This window comes from Anomaloglossus baeobatrachus, chromosome 7 (genome assembly GCF_048569485.1).
Source record: "Anomaloglossus baeobatrachus isolate aAnoBae1 chromosome 7, aAnoBae1.hap1, whole genome shotgun sequence".
NCBI lineage: Eukaryota > Metazoa > Chordata > Amphibia > Anura > Aromobatidae > Anomaloglossus > Anomaloglossus baeobatrachus.
In genome coordinates this window covers 142,799,785-142,821,904 of record NC_134359.1, presented here as the reverse complement: position 1 = coordinate 142,821,904, position 22,120 = coordinate 142,799,785, and the positions used below count along the sequence as shown (strand labels likewise).

The following is a 22,120-nucleotide window of genomic DNA, read 5'->3' as shown; positions in this document are numbered from 1 at the left end:
GTTGCCTCCACCATGTTTTACAGAGGATGTGGTGTGCCTTGGATCATGTGCCATTCCCTTTCTTCTCCAAACTTTTTTCTTCCCATCATTCTGGTACAGGTTGATCTTTGTCTCATCTGTCCATAGAATACTTTTCCAGAACTGCGCTGGCTTCATGAGGTGTTTTTCAGCAAATTTAACTCTGGCCTGTCTATTTTTGGAATTGATGAATGGTTTGCATCTAGATGTGAACCCTTTGTATTTACTTTCATGGAGTCTTCTCTTTACTGTTGACTTAGAGACAGATACACCTACTTCACTGAGAGTGTTCTGGACTTCAGTTGATGTTGTGAACGGGTTCTTCTTCACCAAAGAAAGTATGCGGCGATCATCCACCACTATTGTCATCCGTGGACGCCCAGGCCTTTTTGAGTTCCCAAGCTCACCAGTCAATTCCTTTTTTCTCAGAATGTACCCGACTGTTGATTTTGCTACTCCAAGCATGTCTGCTATCTCTCTGATGGATTTTTTCTTTTTTTTCAGCCTCAGGATGTTCTGCTTCACCTCAATTGAGAGTTCCTTAGACCGCATGTTGTCTGGTCACAGCAACAGCTTCCAAATGCAAAACCACACACCTGTAATCAACCCCAGACCTTTTAACTACTTCATTGATTACAGGTTAACGAGGGAGACGCCTTCAGAGTTAATTGCAGCCCATAAAGTCCCTTGTCCAATTACTTTTGGTCCCTTGAAAAAGAGGAGGCTATGCATTACAGAGCTATGATTCCTAAACCCTTTCTCCGATTTGGATGTGAAAACTCTCATATTGCAGCTGGGAGTGTGCACTTTCAGCCCATATAATATATATATAATTGTATTTCTGAACATGTTTTTGTAAACAGCTAAAACAACAAAACTTGTGTCACTGTCCAAATATTTCTGGCCCTGACTGTATACTGCCGAGTTTACTCTTCTCTTCCAGATCCAAATTCTGTGGAAGGGAGCCATTCCTTAAAGCCTGGAGACTGGGAGTTGGTTAAGAGACACGTCAGAAGAGCCCTTGAGCTTCAATTTGATGGGCCCTTCCAAGTTCTGCTGACAACTGAGACGCCGGTAAAGCTCGAGGGAAAACCCAATTGGATCCATGCCTCACACTGCAAGAAGACAGCTGAGCCTGGGAGAGCTACTGAATGATGTGGACCTACACTCTGTGCCTTATTCTTTTTACCTTGGTAAATGGGGGCTCACAAAGGGCTAGGTCTCAAGAGAAAAAAAGTTGGGGAACTAGTTACTACTTTCTGGTTTAATACCTCTGGCCCTGTAGTTAGATATACATTTGATTTGTGCAACATAGTCACCTATCCTATGGTGAATTGGCAGCATGGAGACACGTATAGACTCGCCCAAAAGTATATGTGTGTCACTACTGCTGATGCTGGCTATGGGTGTAATTGTGGGTCCTGGAACATGGTGGGATGGAGCACTGGGGAACCAACTGTAGCCTGAAAGAACACAGACAGTAAAGGCAGGAACCCCCTTACTAGAATGACTCTGTTACAGCCAGAATACATGTCCAAACACTGCACAGAAGGGTCCTGTTCGACTTGTAAGTCTGGCAACTGTCTCCCCCTATAGAGAACCCCTCTGTTAAAGACGCTGACCTGTATGTGAATGGCATAGACATCCCAGGGGACACTGAACGTTTAGGACACTTATCTTAAGGATATCAGGGACCGATATAATTTAGATAAAAATGAGACCCCACAATTCGATACTAACAAAGACCCATTCTTAGTGCCCCTAACCTATGAGGATAAACTATCTGTAGAAAGGGGATACACAGAGACCAACTATTTGTTAGAATGGGTGAAATACTTTGCACTCACTCTGACCAAGATGGATTGTATAGTCTGCGATCTAGCAAGACCCCATTCTAGGCACACTGCCCTTCCCTATAAACAACCTAACAAACCCCATTGCTTTCTCCTGACTAATTAAGCTATTTTCTAATACAGAAGGAGAAAATACTTCAGAGTGTAACCTACTTCGGCAGTTGTATCCACCCATAACCCTAAAAACGTGAAAGCTAATGGAGTCGGCCCCTATCCCGGGAATTATACGTGTTTTCAGAGTTTAACCGATACCATTTACCTAAAGAGCTTAGGCTCCTCATACTGTAGCCCCATGACCACCAATAACTTGGTATGAGGCCATGCCCTCCTGACTCAGGCAGTAGCTAGAGCTGACTTGTGGTGGATGTGTGGGAATGGTGAACTTTATCCAATACTGCCAGTGGGGTGGAAGGGTACATGTGCTATTGTTAAGTTCCTGATGCCATTCCAGATAATGGCTTCAAATGCAGAAAAGCTCCACGAATATGCAACGAAAAATCAGAGACACAAGCGAGACACCAGCATCCCTACTTCTTTTGATCCTCACGTGTATATTGACTCTATTGGAGTACCAAGAGGAGTACCAGCCAAATTTAAAGCCAAAAACTAGATAGCAGTGGAACTTGAATCGCTATTCCCTATCATTACAGTGAATAAAAATGTGGACTGGATAAATTATATTACAATCAACAGAGATTTGTTAATTTAAGTAGAGATGCATTTCGAGGGATAACTGAAAAGTTGGGTTCTACCTCAACAATGGCCTTTCAGAATAGACTCGCCCTTAACATGATCCTCGCAGAGAGGGGAGGGATCTGCAAGATGGTTGGGGAATCATGCTGTACTTTTATTCCCAACAACACTGCCCCGGATGGTAGTATAAGTAAAGCCCTGCAGTGAATTGACGCTCTGTCCAATGAATTAGCTGAAAACTCTGGTATTAGCAACCCCATTACTAAGTGGTGAGAAATCATGGTTGGTAAATGGGATCTCTTCTTAGTAACACAGCGTATACTCTAGTGATAGTTCTGGTGGCCATTGCGGTACTTTATTGTTTCCTTGTACACTGTCTTTGGGGAATTGCCTCAAAAGCTACAGACAAGGCCACAGAGACAAGACCTGTTGCTGGATTGCACCCTGTGATAGTGAAAGATGGTGACTACTATGACCAACTGATAGATGCTAACCCTCACCAGTGCATGAATGTGGTATCCATATAGTTTCCTTGCTTGGTGTGTGCGTTTGTATATATTATATATATATATATATATATATATATATATATATATATATATATATATATATATATATGTGTGTGTGTGTGTGTGTGTGTGTGTGTGTGTGTGTGTGTGTGTGTGTGTGTGTGTGTGTGTGTGTGTGTGTGTGTGTGTGTGTGTGTGTGTGTGTGTGTGTGTGTGTGTGTGTGTGTGTGTGTGTGTGTGTGTGTGTGTGTGTGCGTGTGCGTGCGTGTCCATCCGACGGTGTGACAGGCAGGCCAATTTGGAGAATTTGTTGAAGAGGTGTAGGAAGGACGGCTTCTTCTATTAGAGGAGGAGAAGTATCTGGGGAAGTCTGTGTGCATGCAACCTACTGCCACAAAAGAAGGGAATTGTGAGAGCAGGATCTATTCTAAAGCGGGCTTTACACGTTACGATATATCTAACGAGATATCGGCGGGGTCACGTCGTAAGTGACGCACATACGGCATCGTTAGTGAGATTGTAGCGTGTGACAGCTATGAATGAGCAGAAATACTCACCTTCTCGTTCATCGTTGACACGTCGCTCATTTTCTAAAAATCGAATGTCCTGTTGTTCATTGTTCCCGAGGCAGCACACATCGCTTCGTGTGACACCCCGGGAACGACGAACTGCAGCTTACCTGGGTCGGCAATGCGGAAGGAAGGAGGTGGGCGGGAGGTTACGTCACGCTCATCTCCGCCCCTCCGCTTCTATTAGGCGGCCGCTGTGTGAAGTCGCTGTGACGCCAAACTTCCCTCCCCCTTCAGGAAGTGGATGTTTGCCGCCCACAGCGAGGTCATTTGGAAGGTAAGTACGTGTGACGGGGGGTTACAATATTGTGCGACACGGGCAAGAAATTGCCTGTTCTGCATAGACGATGGGGGCGGGTGCGATCGCAAATGCGACTGCACGATTGAAACGTGTAAAGCAGGCTTAATAAATATAAGACACTATCTTGTCTTTGTGTAAAAGTGTGTCTTGTCTGTCCTTGGAGCAAATCAGAGACATACACTGTTTATTTTAGCTAAGGGTCAATAGCCCCTTTGTTAGAAGTGAAACTAAAGCCCCCGTCACACACAGCGAGATCACTAGCAAGATCGCTTAAATGTCAAAGGTTTTGTGACGTATCAGAGACCTCGCCAACAATATCGCTGTGTGTGACAAGCAGCAGCGAGTGGGCCCCTGCTGCAAGGTCGCTGATCGTGACAAAACGATCAGGACCATTTTTTGCTAGTTGGTCTCCCGCTGTGCAGCACGCATCAGCGTGTTTGACGGCGGGAGACCAACAAGCGCCGGTTCTGAGTGTGCAGGGAGCCGTCGTTACACGGGTCGCTGGTGGCTGGTCGCTGTGGAGATCTGCCTGATTGACAGCTCAACAGCGACCATGTAGCAACGTACCAGCGATCCCTGCCAGGTTGGATCGCTGATACGTCGCTATGTGTAACGGGACCCTAAGAAGTTTAGGAAAACGAAACTAATGAATGTATTCCATGTGAAAATAGTACTAACATTTAGCCAGAAGGATATATATGTTAATGGTATCACTGTTTTGAAAGAGAGAGAGAGGAAGGAGATGCGCTGAGTAGTACCTGGTAACAGGGAAAGTTAATAATGACCCGAAGCTGCTTACCTTTGAGGGTTGTGCACCTAAGCACAACCCAGGTTAGTGTGATAAGGAGTCCCACTGAAGTCCTGAGCTGTGTGCAGTCACAGGGAGTCAAACCTTCCAGAGGGATAGGGTACCTTCACACTTAGCGATGCAGCAGCGATCCGACCAGCGATCTGACCTGGTCAGGATCGCTGCTGCATCGCTACATGGTCGCTGGTGAGCTGTCAAACAGGCAGATCTCACCAGCGACCAGTGAACAGCCCCCAGCCAGCAGCGACGTGCAAGCGACGCTGCGCTTGCACGGAGCCGCCGTCTGGAAGCTGCGGAGACTGGTAACTAAGGTAAACATCGGGTATGGTTACCCGATGTTTACATTAGTTACCAGCGCACACCGCTTAGCTGTGTGTGCAGGGAGCAGGGAGCTGCGCACACTGAGCGCTGGCTCCTTGCTCTCCTAGCTGCTGTACACATCGGGTTAATTAACCCGATGTGTAATGCAGCTACATGTGCAGAGAGCAGGGAGCCGCGCACACTGCTTAGCGCTGGCTCCTTGCTCTCCTAGCTGCTGTACACATCGGGTTAATTAACCCGATGTGTACAGCAGCTACATGTGCAGAGAGCCGGAGCCGGCAGCACAGGCAGCGTGAGCTGCAGAGGCTGGTAACTAAGGTAAATATCGGGTAACCACCTTGGTTACCCGATGTTTATCTTGGTTACAAGCTTACCTCAGCTGTCAGACGCCGGTTCCTGCTCCCTGCTCGCTTCATTTGTCGCTTTCTCGCTGTCACACACAGCGATCTGTGTGTCACAGCGGGAGAGCGCCTTTGAAGAAAACGAACCAGGGCTGTGTGTAACGAGCAGCGATCTCGCAGCAGGGGCCAGATCGCTGCTCATTGTCACACACAGGGAGATCGCTAATGAGGTCACTGCTGCGTCACAAAAAGCGTGACTCAGCAGCGATCTCGGCAGTGAGCTCGCTGTGTGTGAAGCACCCCATAGCAGGAAGGTGAACAACCCAGTGATTAGAATCACAAAGCCGTGATAAGATGTGAGCTGCCCAGTAACACAGCAGCCAGGGAGGGAAAACTGAAAGGGATTAGGGAAATTAAGGGAATTAACGGGATTCACTATTCCCAGAGCTGCTCCTGCCATCAATCCCTCAAGGGGATAAATGGATTGGAGATAAAAGTAAAACTGTCAAATAGGAGCGCTAAGGAGCAGGATATATAGGATACAGGGAAAACAAAAAAGTTTTTGATGCAAAAAACTTTTTTTATTAGATTAAACTACCCTCTAATGGCCTCAACGCGTTTCAACAGCATATGTTGCTGTCTTCACAGGTGATTTTTACATCAAAAACTTTTTTGTTTTCCCTGTATCCCATATATCCTGCTCCTTAGCGCTCCTATTTGACCGTTTTACTTTTATCTCCAATGGCATCACTGTGTAAGAGATAAGCTAAGCCAATTAGCAGGCTGCAATGTATATCCAAAGAATTGCCTATTTAACTGATGGGCTATGATATAATAAACATTCTTTTCTTTTTTGGAGACAAAGAGAGCTTCTTCTGATACTTTATCTCAGGGGAATTCTCTTATAGGTAGGTTCCTGATCTCTAGCATTTTAATTAGGTGCACATACAAAGTCTTGTTTGCAACTATGCTAAATGGTGACAACACACTACTCCCTGTTTAAAGAAGTATCCCTTAAGACCAGTCAAATCAATGGCCCTGACCAGAGATATAAAATATGTGCAGGCAGGGGTTCTAGTACAAAGGTCCTGCCCCTGTAACACTCCTTTATATCCAATCAAGAAAAAAGTTCCCTTAAGGCCACGTCTCACTAAGCAACGCTAGCTAGCAACATCGCTGCTGAGGCACGACTTTTGTGACGCAACAGCGATGTTGCTAGCGATGTTGCTGTGTGTGACATCCAGAAACAACCAGGCCCCTGCTGTGAGGTCGTTGGTTGTTGCTGAATGTCCTGGACCATTTTTTAGTTGTTGCTCTCCCGCTGTGAAGCACATATCGCTGTGTGTGACAGCGATAGAGCAACAACTGAATGTGCAGTGACCAGGGAGCCGGCTTTTGGGGACGCTGGTAACAAAGGTAAATATTGGGTAACCAAGAAGCCCTTTCCTTAGTTACCCGATATTTACCTTCGTTACCAGCGTCCGCCGCTCTCACGCTGTCAGTGCCGGCTCCCTGCACACATAGCCAGACTACACATCGGGTAATTAACCCGATGTGTACTCTGGCTAGGAGTGCAGGGAGCCAGCGCTAAGCGGTGTGCGCTGGTAACCAAGGTAAATATCGGGTTGGTTACCCAATATTTACCTTAGTTACCAAGTGCAGCATCGCTTCCACGCGTCGCTGCTGGCTGGGGGCTGGTCACTGGTTGCTGGTGAGATCTGCCTGTTTGACAGCTCACCAGCAACCAGTGTAGCGACGCTCCAGCGATCCCTGCCAGGTCAGGTTGCTGGAGCGTCGCTTAGTGTGACAGTACCTAAAGGTTCCCCTGATACATACAGAATGATACATGATTTGAGGGCTGCAAATGCTGGCTCTGAGGGTATAACATCCATTGTTCCAAACCCTCATACCTTACTCTCTCAAATCCTAGGGACTTTCAAATGTGTTACAGTAATTGAAAATGGCAAATGCATTTTGCTCTGTCTCTCTACACCCCGACTGTCAGTATCTTTTTGCCTTCATACATGAAGGGAAACCGTATGTATGCACAGTCCTCCCACAAGGAGGAATGAATTCACCTACCATTTATTCTACAGCAATAGCAGGAATTCAGGAACACAGACTACGCTATTGCAATACATGGATGACCTTTTGCTCTGTTGTCCAGATCAGACTTCCTGTAAGGAACCCATATTTTCTTTGCTATGTCTTCTAAGAGGGGAATGGTTGCAAAGCTTCACGTGAAAAATTATAGTACTACAAGCAGAAGGTGACATTTTTAGGTCACAGTTTTCCTGAAGGTACAAGACATCTGACTGAAGAAAAAACAAGCAGTCCAAAACTCTCCTTACCCAAATCACACCGGCAACTGCATACCTTTTTGGGCTTAGTGTCATACTGCAGGCATTGGCCAAGATCTGACTCCCAAATTATGCAACCACTTTTTGACAGTAAGGGTACCGTCACACTTTAGCGACACTCCAGTGATCCCATGTGCGTCGCTACATGGTCGCTGGTGAGCTGTCAATCAGGCAGATCTCACAAGCGACCAGTGACCAGCCCCAGCCACGCGTGGAAGCAATGCTGCACTTGGTAACTAAGGTAACTATCGGGTAACCAAGCAAAGCACTTGGCTTGGTTACCCGATATTTCCCTTGGTTACCAGCGCACACCGCTTAGCGCTGGGTCCCTGCACTACTAGCCAGAGTACACATCGGGTTAATACCAAACCGCTTTGCTTATTTACCCGATGTGTACTCTGGCTACGTATGCAGGGAGCCAGCACTGGCAGCCTGAGAGCTGCATACACTAGTAACCAAGGTAAATATCGGGTAACCAAGCAAAGCCCTTCGCTTGGTTTTGCGATATTTACCTTGGTTACAGCTTACCGCAGGCTGCCAAAAGCCGGCTCCCTGCACATTCAGATCGTTGCTCTCTCGCTGTCAAACACAGCGATGTGTGCTTCACAGCGGGAGAGCAATGTCCAAAAAATGAACCAGAGCAGTGTGTAACGAGCAGCGATTTCACAGCAGGGGCCAGATCGCTGCTCAGTGTCACACACAGCGAGATCGTTAATGAGGTCACTGGTGCGTCACAAAAACCGTGACTCAGCAGTGATCTCGCTAGCGATTTCGCTATGTGAGAAGTACCCCTAAGTCATCAGATCCCTTTGATCTCACACAGGAAGCTAATGATTCCTTCCATTCTCTCAAACTACTCATTGTATCAGCCCCAACCTTACGTATTCCAAATTATGATCAACCATTTTTGTTGTTCTGCACAGAACAAGAAGGTCAAGCGACAGCAGTCTTAACAGCAGCATGGTGACAAAAACCAATAGCTTACTACTCAGCACGATTGGACTTGGTTGTCAGAGGGTCTCCCACCTGTGCCTGTGCTGTAGCTGCTGCTGCAGTACTGCTAGAGAAAGCTTGTGAGATCACATTGACGTTTCCTTTAACAATTTACTCCCACACATGACATCCATGCTATACTTGTGCAAGTCTAATCATAACACCTGTCTATGGCCAGACAGCTCAGACTTTAATGTGCCCTAGTGATTCCAGAGTATGTCACCCTAAAAAGATGTAATGCTCTGAATCCAGCCACCTTTTTGCCGGTAGATTCAGAAAAGGGGGAATTGGTGACAATGATAGCAAGTGAGGAGGAATATTTTGACATGACACACGAACATGACTGCATAGAGCTAATGAGTCAGGAGACAGCAGGTTTTTCACATGTCTATGATAAACCTATTCCTAAAGGTACCGTCACACTAAGCAACTTACCAGCGATCCCAACAACGATAGGGATCGCTGGTAAGTTGCTAGGAGGTTGCTGGTGAGCTGTCACACTGCGACGCTCCAGCGATCCCACCAGCAACCTGACCTGGCAGGGATCGCTGGAGCGTGGCTACACGAGTTGCTGGTGAGCTCACCAGCAACCAGTGACCAGCCCCCAGCGCCGCGTGGAAGATGCTGCGCTTGGTAACTAAGGTAAATATCGGTAACCAACCCGATATTTACCTTGGTTACCACTGCACGGAGCTACACGTGCAGAGAGCAGGGAGCAGCGCACACTGAGCGCTGGCTCCCTGCTCTCCTAGTACAGCACACATCGGGTTAATTACCCGATGTATGCTGCAGCTAAATGTGCACAGAGCAGGGAGCAGCGCACACTGAGCGCTGGCTCCCTGCTCTCCTACTTACAGCACACATCAGGTTAATTAACCCGATGTGTCCTGCAGCTAGCTACATGTGCACAGAGCAGGAGCCGGCAGCACAGGCAGTGAGAGCGGGGGAGGCTGGTATCAAAGGTAAATATCGGGTAACCAAGGACAGGGCTTCTTGGTTACCCGATGTTTACATTGGTTACCAGCCTCTGCAGAAGCCGGCTCCTGCTGCCTGCGCATTTAGTTGTTGCTGTCTCGCTGTCACACACAGCGATCTGTGCTTCACAGCAGGACAGCAACAACTAAAAAATGGCCCAGGACATTCAGCAACAACCAACGACCTCACAGCAGGGGCCAGGTTGTTGCTGGATGTCACACACAGCAACATCGCTAGCAACGTCACAAAAGTTGTTCGTTAGCAGCGATGTTGCTAGCGATGTTGCTTAGTGTGACGGGGCCTTAATGCAGATTGAGTTTTTTGTAGATAGCTCCAGATATAACCTGGATGGGAGATTCTACATGAGATTCTGGATGAGAGATATGCAGTAGTTTGCTCACATGAGGTAATCCGAACTGAACCACTATCGCCACACATGTCCGCGCAGGAGGTGGAGCTAACAACACTCATTGAAGTACCGCGTTTTTTCAAAAATAAGACACTGTCTTATATTTCCCCCCCCCAAAAAAAAACGCTAGGGCTTATTTTTGGAGGAGGTCTTATTCTTGGAGAAACACGGTTGGGGGTAAGTTTACCCCCCAAAAAAGCAGGACACCCCCCCCACTTCCCAGGAGACTCATACTCACCAGACCCGGACATCTGCGTGGCTCCCAGGTCCTCCTGTGATCTCCGGTGGTTCTGCACGCCGTGTTCTCCTGCTGCTGGCTGACACACACAGACCAATCGCAGACACACACCGCAAATCACTCACACAGCATATCCCAGACACAAACAGAAAATCACACACACAGCAGATCACACACACACAGCAAATCACACATACAGCAGATCCCAGACACACACAGCAAATCACACACCAGATCACACAAACAGCAAATCACACACACAGCAGAACACACACACACACACACACACACACACACACACACAGCAAATCACACACACAGCAGATCCCAGACACACACAGCAAATCACACACACAGCAGATCCCAGACACACACAGCAAATCACACACAGCAGATCCCAGACACACACAGCAAATCACACATACAGCAGATCACACACACACAGCAAATCACACATACAGCAGATCCCAGACACACACAGCAAATCACACACACAGCAAAAAAGCAGACCCCCCAACTTCCCAGGAGACTCAATCACCAGAACAGGACTTCTGCGTGGCTCCCAGATCCTCCCTGTGATCTCCGGTCGGTGCTGCACACCGTCCTACCCTGCTGCTAGCTGACACACACAGCAGATCGCAGGCACACACAACAGATCACACACACACACACACACACACACAGCAGATCACACACACACACAGCAGATCATACACACACAGCAGATCACACACACACAGCAGATCGCAGGCACACACAGCAGATCACACACACACAGCCGATCGCAGGCACACACAGCCGATCGCAGATACACACAGCAGATCACAAACACACACAGCCGATCTCACACACACACACACACACACACAGCCGATCGCACACATCACATCCAGCGCTTACGGCCGCAGGGAATGATGAGAGCAAGTCACGTGTCCCGCCGCAGGTCCTGGACGTTACGCTCCACCGCACTGCCTCTCAGGATTCTGCCGGCGAGAAAAGATCGGTGTCGCTGGATGAGGTGAGTGTGTATGCGATCCGATGTGTGTGCGATCCGATGTTTGTGTGTGTGATTTGATGTTTGCGTGTGATCCGATGTTTGTGTGTGCGATCTGATGTCTGCGATCTGATTATGTGTGCGATCCGATGTTTGTGTGTGAGATCTGTGTGTGTGTGAGATCTGTGTGTGTGTGTGTGTTTGTGTGTGAGATCTGTGTGTGTGTGTGTGAGATCTGTGTGTGTGTGTGTGTGTGAGATCTGTGTGTGTGTGTGTGTGTGAGATCTGTGTGTGTGTGTGTGTGTGTGTGAGATCTGTGTGTGTGTGTGACAGACAAAGATAGATCTGATGAGTGCGGGTGTGTGATCACTACAGGTCCTGCCGCTCAGTGTTTGGTGAGTGTAATTGCTGGGTGCCGCTATCTATAATGAAGTGTCCTGCAGTATTTGTAACCTTTTTCAGCTGCACGGACACTTCATTATTGATCCGGGACTAGGGCTTATTGTCGGGGGAGGGCTTATATTTAAGCCTTGCTCCGAAAATGCTGAAAATCCCTGCTAGGGCTTATTTTTGGGGGAGGGTTTATTTTTGGAAAAACACGATATATAGAGCAGGATCAGGTAGGAAAATTAATATTTATTCACTCAACTTACAAATTTGGGATCTGCCATGATTTTGGCCCCTATATGGAGAAGTAGAGCTTTTCTTTCGTCAGCTGGTAAGCCTATTAAAAATGCAGACTTAGTAAAAATGGTTAATGGGGGCACTGATGTTACCAGTCCAGGTTGGCATAATTAAGGTGAAAGAACACACAACAGGAGGAAGCGGGCAACAGAAGGGTGGATGCAGCTGCGAAAACAGCAGCAAAGGCTGCTTTCACACTTGCGTCTTTTTCAATCAGTCACAATCCATCGTTCTGAGAAACAACTGAATCCTGCAGAGCTTCAGTTTTTCCACATAGACTTGTATTAACGATGGATTGTGACTGATGGCCCTGCATTGCATCCGCTATTTGACTGATCAGTCATGAAATGACTGACAGTCGGGCGAAAGCAACGCAGAATGTAACGTTGTTTTTTGTGGTGTAAAAAAAAAAAAACCGAACCGCGCAGAATTTCATCGCCATCAGTCATAGTTATAATGGAAGCCTATGGGCGCTGGAATCCATTGGAATCCGTTAAATTACTGATTCCGGCGACGGATCTGTTTTTAGCAACAGAGCATGCTCAGAAGTGGAAATTCCTTTCTGGTTAGTACAAAATTCTCTGTCTGTCGGTCAGGGTCTCTCTCTCTGTTGATGTCGGTCTCTCTCTCTCTGCCGGTCGGTCTCTCTCTCTCCCTCCTTCATACTCACCAATCACTGGCGCGGCGTGGCGCTGCAAAGCTGTCACACTACTCCCACGGCTTCTCCTGCTTTTGAAAATGCTGGCAGCTCATTATTCCATCTCGTATTCACTGCTTCCCCCGCCCATCGGCGCCTATGATTGGTTGCAGTTAGACACGCTCCCACGCTGAGTGACAGCTGTCTCACTGCTACCAATCACAGTCAGCGATGGGCGGGTCTATATCGTGCATGAAAATAAGTAATTAAACAAAAACGGCATGCAGTTCCCCCCCCCCCCCAATTTTCATATCAGCCAAGGTAAAGCCACACGGCTAAGGGCTGTTATTCTAAGGATTCTCATCCCGATTGCCCTGATGCGGTGGCAAACGGGGTAATAAGGAGTTAATGGCAGCCCATAGCTGCCACTACGTCCTAGCTTAGTGATGGCAGGTGTCTATGAGACACACCCCATCACTAAACTGTAGTGAAAGTAAATAAACACAAACACCGAAAAATCCTTTATTTGAAATAAAAGACAAAAAAAACCCTCTTTCACCAATTTATTAATCCCCAAATATGCCTCCAGGTCCGGCGTAATCCACACTAGGTCCCACGACGTTTTCAGCCCTGCTACATCGGCAGCTGACAGGAGCAGCCATAGAACACCGCCGTTCGCTGAGAGCTCCACAGAGAAACTGAAGTGAGTCGCGGTGTCGGCAGTGACGTCACTCAGTTAATGCCGATGTGTGTGCTGTCATGATGGGGGCGGTAGTGCCTGTGTGTGTGCGGTGATGATGAGGGTGGTAGTGCCCGTGTGTGTGTGGTGATGGTGGGAGAGGTAGTGCCTGTGTGTGTGCGGTGATGATGGGGGCGGTAGTGCATGTGTGTGCAACGATGATGGGGGTGGTAGTGCCGGTGTGTGTGCGGCGATTATGGGGGCGCTAGTGCCGGTGTGTGTGCGGTGATGATGGGGGGAGCGGGGGCTTAATGAGGATACGAAGGACAAAAGCCAAAGGACTGTTGAATATGCACACACAGTCCTATTTCTTCAAAGACTATGCCATATTTAGCCTTACCTCTAGAACCACAGAAGGTATTGATAACAGACTGCATACACAATGTAACTGGGACTCAATCTTGATTTTGGGGAAAAGATGTACCATGTGATGTAGCTGCCCCACTGACTATAGCTGAATGGGTCACTAATCCCTGGATCCAGCTAAATATCATACGGCCTAAGGGACAGTCATGGTGGATGGAGTACGATCCGGACATTACTTTGGTAACTATTACCTGCAAAGACTAAGATCCCTCATTCAGGCCCCATTCCCTGTGATGGATCATGATTCAGTCTTCAATACAATGGTGAAGGAATTGTGGAAAAGACAATAACATATACATATATATATACATATATTTATATATATATATATATATATATATATATATATATATATATACGCACACATGATTTAAGCAGCTGCTAAAGCAAACAATATTTTTAGGGTGTATAAAAAGAGAGATTAGATCCCGTGATACCAACTTATTGTTACCCCACTATAAATCACATGTAAGGCCACATCTGGAATATGGGATCCAGTGTTGGGCTCCTCATTTTAAAAAGGACATTCAGAAGTTAGAGTTAGTTCAAAGGCGGCTAACTAGACTACTACAAGGAATGGAAGGCCTCCCATATGATGACAGGTTGAAAGAGTTAGATATATTCAGCTTAGAAAAAAGACGTCTCAGAGGAGATCTCATTTATATGTAAAAATACATGTGTGGTCAATATAAAGGACTGGCACATGACTTATTTCTTCCAAAGACAATACTAAGGACCAGGGGGCATACACTGCGAGTGGAAGAAAGGCGATTCCGACAGCTAAATAGGAAAGGGTTCTTTACAGTTAGAGCAGTCAGACTGTGGAATGCCCTACCACAAAAGGTAGTAATGGCAGATACTATAACAGCTTTTAAAAAAAGGGCTGGATGATTTCCTCACTACACAAAACATTGTTGGTTATAAATGACTTAGTGACCAAATGTAGAACTGGTGGAGGAAGGTTGAACTAGATGGACCTAGGTCTTTTTTCAACCTAAGTAACTATGTAACTATGTAACCCAAGACAATGAGACCGTGTATCAGAAGGGTATTGAGGTCTGTAAGTCATCATCTACCAGTATGTTATTGAGGGGAGAGCGGGGTAAATGTATCTCTGGTATGAACGGAAAACAAATGAACAATACATGGTGTCCTCAAAGTCATGACGGGGCTTCTGAATTTGCTCCATTGCGTACAGACCTGCATGCAAATATTATTTTGTTTATTGCTTTATAAAGCTGTAAAAGCATTGATATATGTATTACCGAAGCTACTGAATAACGTATGTGTCAAGAATTCCAGTATTGAACCATCTGTAGTTTATTACAGACCCCAAATGGCCTCCGCTGACAGGGAGTAGGTGTTCACACTGAGGGTGGGTGGGTGAAGTGGTAGTAAGTCCCCTTATGGGTACCAGGCCAATGAGTCAGAAGCCCCTGTGTAGATACCTACTGACCCTATGGTGAAGGTTATACCATTTCCAAAAGGGGGAAAGTGATCTATATTTCTAGATTTTAAATATTTTATTACTACATTAGTACATTTTGTTTAAGTACATAGTAGCCACAATCTAGTCTGAGTCTGAAAATTCAAAAACTCATTTTTGTTTAAAATATTTTCTTGCCTCGTGGTTTCTTCCACTTTGCTCTTCCTTTCTTCTTTCTTTCTCTCACTCTTTGATACTTTCTCTATTAGACGTTTTTCTTTTGTAATAAGCCTCCTTTGTGTGGGGGCGGGGGGGTAGGGGTTTTCTTGCATGAGGATTTTCTGTGCTTGATACATCTGATAATTGTCATAACGAAGTAGAAGAGAACCACCCTTTTGGCTTTTTATTTTTTTGTTGGACTTCGTGGCCCCTATATTCTCAATTTGGTATGTAAGATGTAATTACGTGTTGTGACCTGTTCTGCTTTTCATGAAAACCAAGAGAATATTTAAAATTCGAAAATATTTTCTTATCTCATATGCAAGACTCTACATTTCTGGGTTTCTGAGACTTAAAAGTCATATGACGCAGCAGGAGGGGTTAACTGCTAAATTTCCACTAGAAGCATTTATGCAATATCACATTGGTCTGTAAATGGTATAAATTATCCGTGCAGTGTTAAATAAACAGAAAACTGATTTTGCCTACAAGTGTGCATCATCCTTTTCTCCAAGCACTTGCTATTAGGACTGAACGGATCCGAACTGTAAAAATACGGATCTGCGCGGTTTCAAAGATTGCCGGGTGCCGGATCCGGAATTCCGGGTGCACGATCCGGATCCAGCACTGGCGAAAAATATTGAAAAATAAAGTAAAACTGGAATAAAACAGCATTTCACACTTACCGAGACTCGATGTCATGGCAGCGCACTGCTTCCGGATCGCGCATTCACTTCCTGTACATGGCATACACACAGCTTTCCGTGTTTTCCGCGCCCACCGGCTGTCCTCCCGTCTGTGATTGATTGCAGGCACACATGCCCCCAGCCTGTGACTGTATCTGCCTGCCATGCAGTCATCGTGGCTCAGTGATTGTCTGCACAGCCAGCGGTCATTGGTTGTGTTATGTAGCAGAGCTGAAGCGGCGTGGGACCTCGTGTGGATTACACCAGACCTGGAGGGCTGTGTTGGGTGTTAATAAAAAGGTGAAGGAGGGTGTGTGTTTTGTACTTAATTCCAAATAAAGGATTTTTTTCTGTGTCTGTGTTTATTTACTTTCATTTACAGGTTAGTGTGATGCAGGTATGTCATAGATGCCTGTGCCATCACGGACCTAGGGCTTAGTAGCAGCGGTGCGCTCCAGGGCAATCGAGAAGAGGCAGTAAAACACCGGGTTTGTCACATCTAATAGATGCGGCAATACCGGGCGGCTGCGGGCTGACACTACCAGCCTAAAATTAGGGGGGACTGCACGTCGTCTTTTTTTAAAATTTATATAAATAAAAGAAAAACAAAACGCATCACCGGCACAGAGGCGCACACTTCTGACAGGAGCATGCATGTGTTTCTAGGTACATGCACGCTCATGTTCAGAGAGCGCAGGCTGTGCCGGCTGATGTCATGTCAGACTTGTACGAGTCTAACAGCACATCACCGCCACAGCAGCGCACACTTCTGACAGCAGCGTGCATGTGTTTCTGAAAGACATCTACGTTCACCATACTGACCCGCAGACACTTGCACTGCTTTCCCCGCCCACCGGTCGTACTGCCGCTTGTGATTGTTGCAGTCAGCTAACACTCAGGAAGGGGGATACGTCTAACTGCAACCGATTACACACGTCGGTGGCCGGGCAAAACAATCAATATTGAATTTTCGGCTCTGGAAGGGAAAAGCGTAACCCGGAAGGAGTTTCCTGCCATGACACCGCCTGGGTGAGTATACCACGCGCAGTCCTACCCCTCTATCCCCTCCACAAACGTTTTTAATTTCTGGATTCTGGTTCCCATAGACTTATATGGGCACCGGAATCCGGAGCGGATCCAGATTTTTTAAGCAATCCGGCAGTGATCCGCCGGTCCCGGATTTTCTCGGATTCGATCAACTCTACTTCTTATCTATGAGGCCTCACTGGTGATGCCGTAATCTGACCTTTGAGCCAGAGAAGCACAGCTACAATAGGTGGAATCATTGAGGTGTTGCTACTCTCTAGTGATTGCATTTTTAGTGTTCAGCTTCCCCATTTTGGTGTCAGTTGTACTTCTTGCATGTAATGCAGTGTGAACGCCTGTGTTTCTGATTTCTGTTTTCTAACCCAAATGGACCTTTGTTTCTCTCTTCCTCATTTTCTGCCCCTTGGACCGGTTCCTGTTTTTGCTTCTGTATATTCCCTGGATCCTACTCTCACTCTCCTAGTATACCTGACCCTGGCTTGTTTTCTGACCACGTCTCTGGATTCTTCTGAAGTACTGCGACCTATCTTTGAACGGACTTCGGATTTTCTGACCACTCTGTCATTTCTATCAAAAAAACGTTGTGACTGTCATCTTAGTCTGTTTGCCGTGAATCTGCACATTCAGTGTCACCTTGCCTCTGTAGTGACTAGCATCACACTAAGCCCCTATATAATGCTATTCACTGATTAGGTGGCAAAAAACTGATGACCGATTCCCCTTAATTGTTCCCTTAGCGGACTTGAACCTGAAACAGTCTCATCACTTGTTCTATATACAGCAATGCCACAGCATTGCTGTATATAGGAGACATTACAGTCTCAGTCTATGAATGCGGACCATGGGTTTGTTTTCCTAGGAGTAATGTGATAAAAAGCACAACGGCCTTCAGCTCATCCCTGACTTTCATGGTAACTCAGTGTCACTGCCGGCACTCCTTAAATGCTGATAACAGAGTTTGATAGCAGCATGTAATAGGTAAACAGCAGCAGGTGGAGACCTGCTCCACCTGCGGATGTTAGAGATACATGTCAGCTGATTAAATTAGACAACATGTTCAAGGAAAAATGTGGGCTCGGCATGCAAAGCAGGGAGATGACCCATAACGGACACAATATGTCATGGGTCGTTAAGGGGATAATTTCCCGAAGGAGTATTGCATGACCTATAAATTTTCTCACAATGACATGTCACTCTCCAAGAGAAACTTTACCCCTTACAAACCAAACAAAAATACAAAAACTCCAACGCAGATTGTTGGCCTTGGTCTGCAGTGCCACAAGACAAAAGGTACTAACAATATTTTAAAAGCAAAATATTAAATGACTATAAAAGTAACCATAAATGTACATTACCTGGTATATCTGGCATTCTTCGTAATTTTAATTCTTCAATATTTGATGCAATGGTAAACTTAAGGGATCCAGTTAAAATTGCAATGCCAGTTCTGTATTCTGAATGAAATACCTGAGCTTCCTGAACATGGTTTTGTTTAACATCCTAAACAAAACAAAAACACATGATCCAAAAGGTTAAATTAACAGTAACGTTACAATGCAGATATAGCATACCATACTTTTTATACTATAAGATGCACTTCCCCCCCAAAATTTTGGAGAAAAGAGAATTGTGCGTCTTATACTCCGGATGAACTTGGCTGTGGAAGGGGGCTTGTGGGGTGAACAAGTGGGTCACAGGAGGAGGGAACAGGGTCACAGGAAACAGGACTACAGACACAATGCAGTAGCTAGCGCTGGGGCTAGCAGTGAGTTTGTGACCACTATTAAAGAAAATGAACATTCACTGCTCCCCATGCCCATAATCCCAGGGACGGAAGCAGAATTATATTCCGGCAGCTAACGTCGGTGTGTAACTAGGCGCGCATGGCTGTTAGGTAGTGGTATCAGAAGAGGACATCACACACCGGGGGAGCAGATGGAAGGCGATTAGAATCGTTTATTTTTTTTCTTTGTGTGGTGTGATTGGAGACATACACCAGGATGAATCCATGATGGAGATCATACAGTGGGGGAAATACGTATTTGACACACTGACGATTTTGCAAGTTTTGTCACCTATAAAGAATGGAGGTCTGCAATTTTTATTGTAGGTACACTTTAATTGTGACAAACAGAATTTAAAAAATAAAGCCAGAAAATCACATTGCATGATTTTTAAATAATTAATTTACATTTTAAAGCAGGAAGTATTTGTTTACCTATTAACTAGGAAGAATTCTGGCTCTAAGGTTATGTGCCCACGATCAGGACCTGCTGCATCCTGACCTGCGAGGCCGCAAGTCTCCTCGGCAGGAGATCACAGCTGTCCGTGCCAAACATCAGGGTTCGGGGAGCTGCGGTCTCTCGCTTGTGTTCTCCCTACGAAGAATGCTTGCAACTCCGCAGCAAAGAATTGACGTGCTTGCGACTTGGAAAGACGCACCGCAAGACAATTTTCACTGCAGGCCGAACACGCACAGTGGGCATGGGATTTCTACAAATCCTATCCACTGTGCTTGTATTGTACAATGCAGCATTTTGGACGCAGCAAAACCACTCTGCATCCAAAACACTGCAAATACTGATTGTGGGCACACACCCTTAGAGACCTGTAATAAATTATTTATTTATTTATTTATTTTTTTAAACTCTGCTCATTAGCTTTATTAATTGCACCTGTTTGAACTAGTTACCTGTATAAGACACCTGCCAACACACTCACACTCCAACTTCTCCACCATGGCCAAGACAAAAAGCATTCTAAAGACACCAGGGACAAAATTGAAAACCTGCACAAGGCTGGGATAGGCTACAGGACGATAAGCAACAAGCTTGGTGAGAAGGCCACAACTATTGGCGCAATTATTAGAAAATGGATAAAACACAAGATGACTGTTAATCTTACTCAGTCTGGGGTTCCATGCAAGATATCATCTCGTGGGATAAAAATGATTCTGAGAAAGGTCAGGAAATAGTCCAGAACTACATGGGAGGACCTGGTCAATGACCTGAAGAGAGGTGGTACCTCAGTCTCAAACATTAACGTTAATTAATAACACACTACACAGTCATTAAAATTCTGCAGGACATGCGAACTCTCCCTGCTTATGCCAGCACATGTCCAGGCCCATTTGAAGTTCACTGATGACCATCTAGATGATACAGAGAAGGCATGGGAGAAGGTCATATGGTCAGATGAGACTAAAATAAAACATTTTGGCATCAACACTACTCAGCGTGTTTGGAGGAAGAAGAACGATGATTCCAACTCCAAGAGCACAGTCTCAACCGTGAACCATGGGGGTGGAAACATCATACTTTTGGGGTGCTTTTCTGCAAAGTAGCCATGGCTGACTGCACCTCATTGAAGGGAGGATGGAATATTTTTATTTATATATAAAATATACAGTGATAAACAAAAGAGTAACAAAGTGTCACTTTTGAATTTTAGGCTTCATATCTTACCATCCATTACATCTTTGAGCGAGAGACTACCATTATTTTATAGACAATCATCTTGGCCATCTCACACATAAATTTGACTTGCAACTATTTAGCATATGATTAGTGTCATGAACAGCCGAGGGAGTCACTCAGATATCCCGCAGCTGTTCGCTAGTTTGTCACAAACACGACTACTCTCTAGCGCCCCTCCTTGTCTGCAGGCCACCTTTGGTACTGCAGGACAATGCATAAGATGAGGCTGCTGAGCTGATAATGCCAAATATTGGAGGTCTCACAGCAAGGGTAAATGTATATATCACTGATTCCCGCTAATGGAATATATATATATATATATATATATATATATATATATATATATATATATATATATATATATATATATATATATATATATATACATATATACATATATACACACATACATACATACACCTCTGTACCCTTTATGATAGCACTCCAATAATTCTATGCAATAACAAATTACGCTGCCACCACCCAGCTTTTCCGGGATAGCTGGGGACCAGTTTCAGATAGCATAAGGCCCTTTGGGTTTTTGGATTCGTATATAAAGCATAAGGAAAGAAACTATTAAATTTTTATATATTTAATCCGAAAATAGGCAGTGTTTAAAAAAAAAAATATACAGTGGTACCTCGCTTAACGAGTAACCCTCTTAACGAGAATTTCGCTTAACAAGCAAAGCTTTCTGTAAATTTATAACCCGCTTTACGAGAAAGCTTTGCTGTACGAGCGAAATTCTCACCGCACACACTTCCGGTTTCGTCCATGCACCACACTCTGACCCGCACTTGCAGTCCACACAAACACACACATGTTCGCACAAACACACACAAACAAATACGCACGCGCACACATACAGTATTATGCTCACCTTACCTTCCGTTCCACCGCTGGTCTGATGGTTCTTGTAGTTCCCGGGTACATCGCGACGTCAACGCGGCGAACTACAAGACCCAGGAGGCTTGCGATGGAACGGAAGGTAAGGAGAGCATATAATATAACATAATATGTTTACCTTTCGTTTCATCGCCGGCCTACTGGGTGCTGTAGTGCGCCGCTGCGCTCCAGTCCATGCTGTGTATCTGCATCCATAGCGACGAGGGAGGAACTTCCTGTCACCGCTAATGAAAGGCAGAGCGCTGGCCAATCAGAGGCAAGCGGCTCTGCCTTTGACGTCAGCGCTCTGGCCGGGAAGTTCCTGCCTCGTCGTTATGGTAACGCGTTACACAGCCCGGCCCCGTACCAGAGAACAGCAAGTCCCAGCAGACCGGCGATGGAACGGAAGGTAAGGTGAGCATATAATATATGTGCGTGCATGTGAGTTTGTGCGTGTTTGTGCGTGTTTGTGCGTGTGTGGAATGATACAATAGGGGACCAGGATGGGACATTTTAGAAGTTGTGGAACGGATCGTCAGCATTGCAATGATTTCCTATGGGAAATCTTGCTCT

The 22,120-nt window shown here is 45.8% G+C and overlaps 1 protein-coding gene across 1 annotated transcript in view; it reads right to left on the bottom strand.

Moving 5' to 3' along the window:
- VPS16 (VPS16 core subunit of CORVET and HOPS complexes) overlaps positions 1-22,120 on the bottom strand; it is an 879,114-nt gene that overhangs the window by 726,552 nt on the left and 130,442 nt on the right. Inside the window, exon 5 of the mRNA XM_075319712.1 lies at positions 18,542-18,686. Coding sequence (XP_075175827.1) covers positions 18,542-18,686 — 145 coding nt within the window. The remainder of the gene's footprint in view (positions 1-18,541; positions 18,687-22,120) is intronic.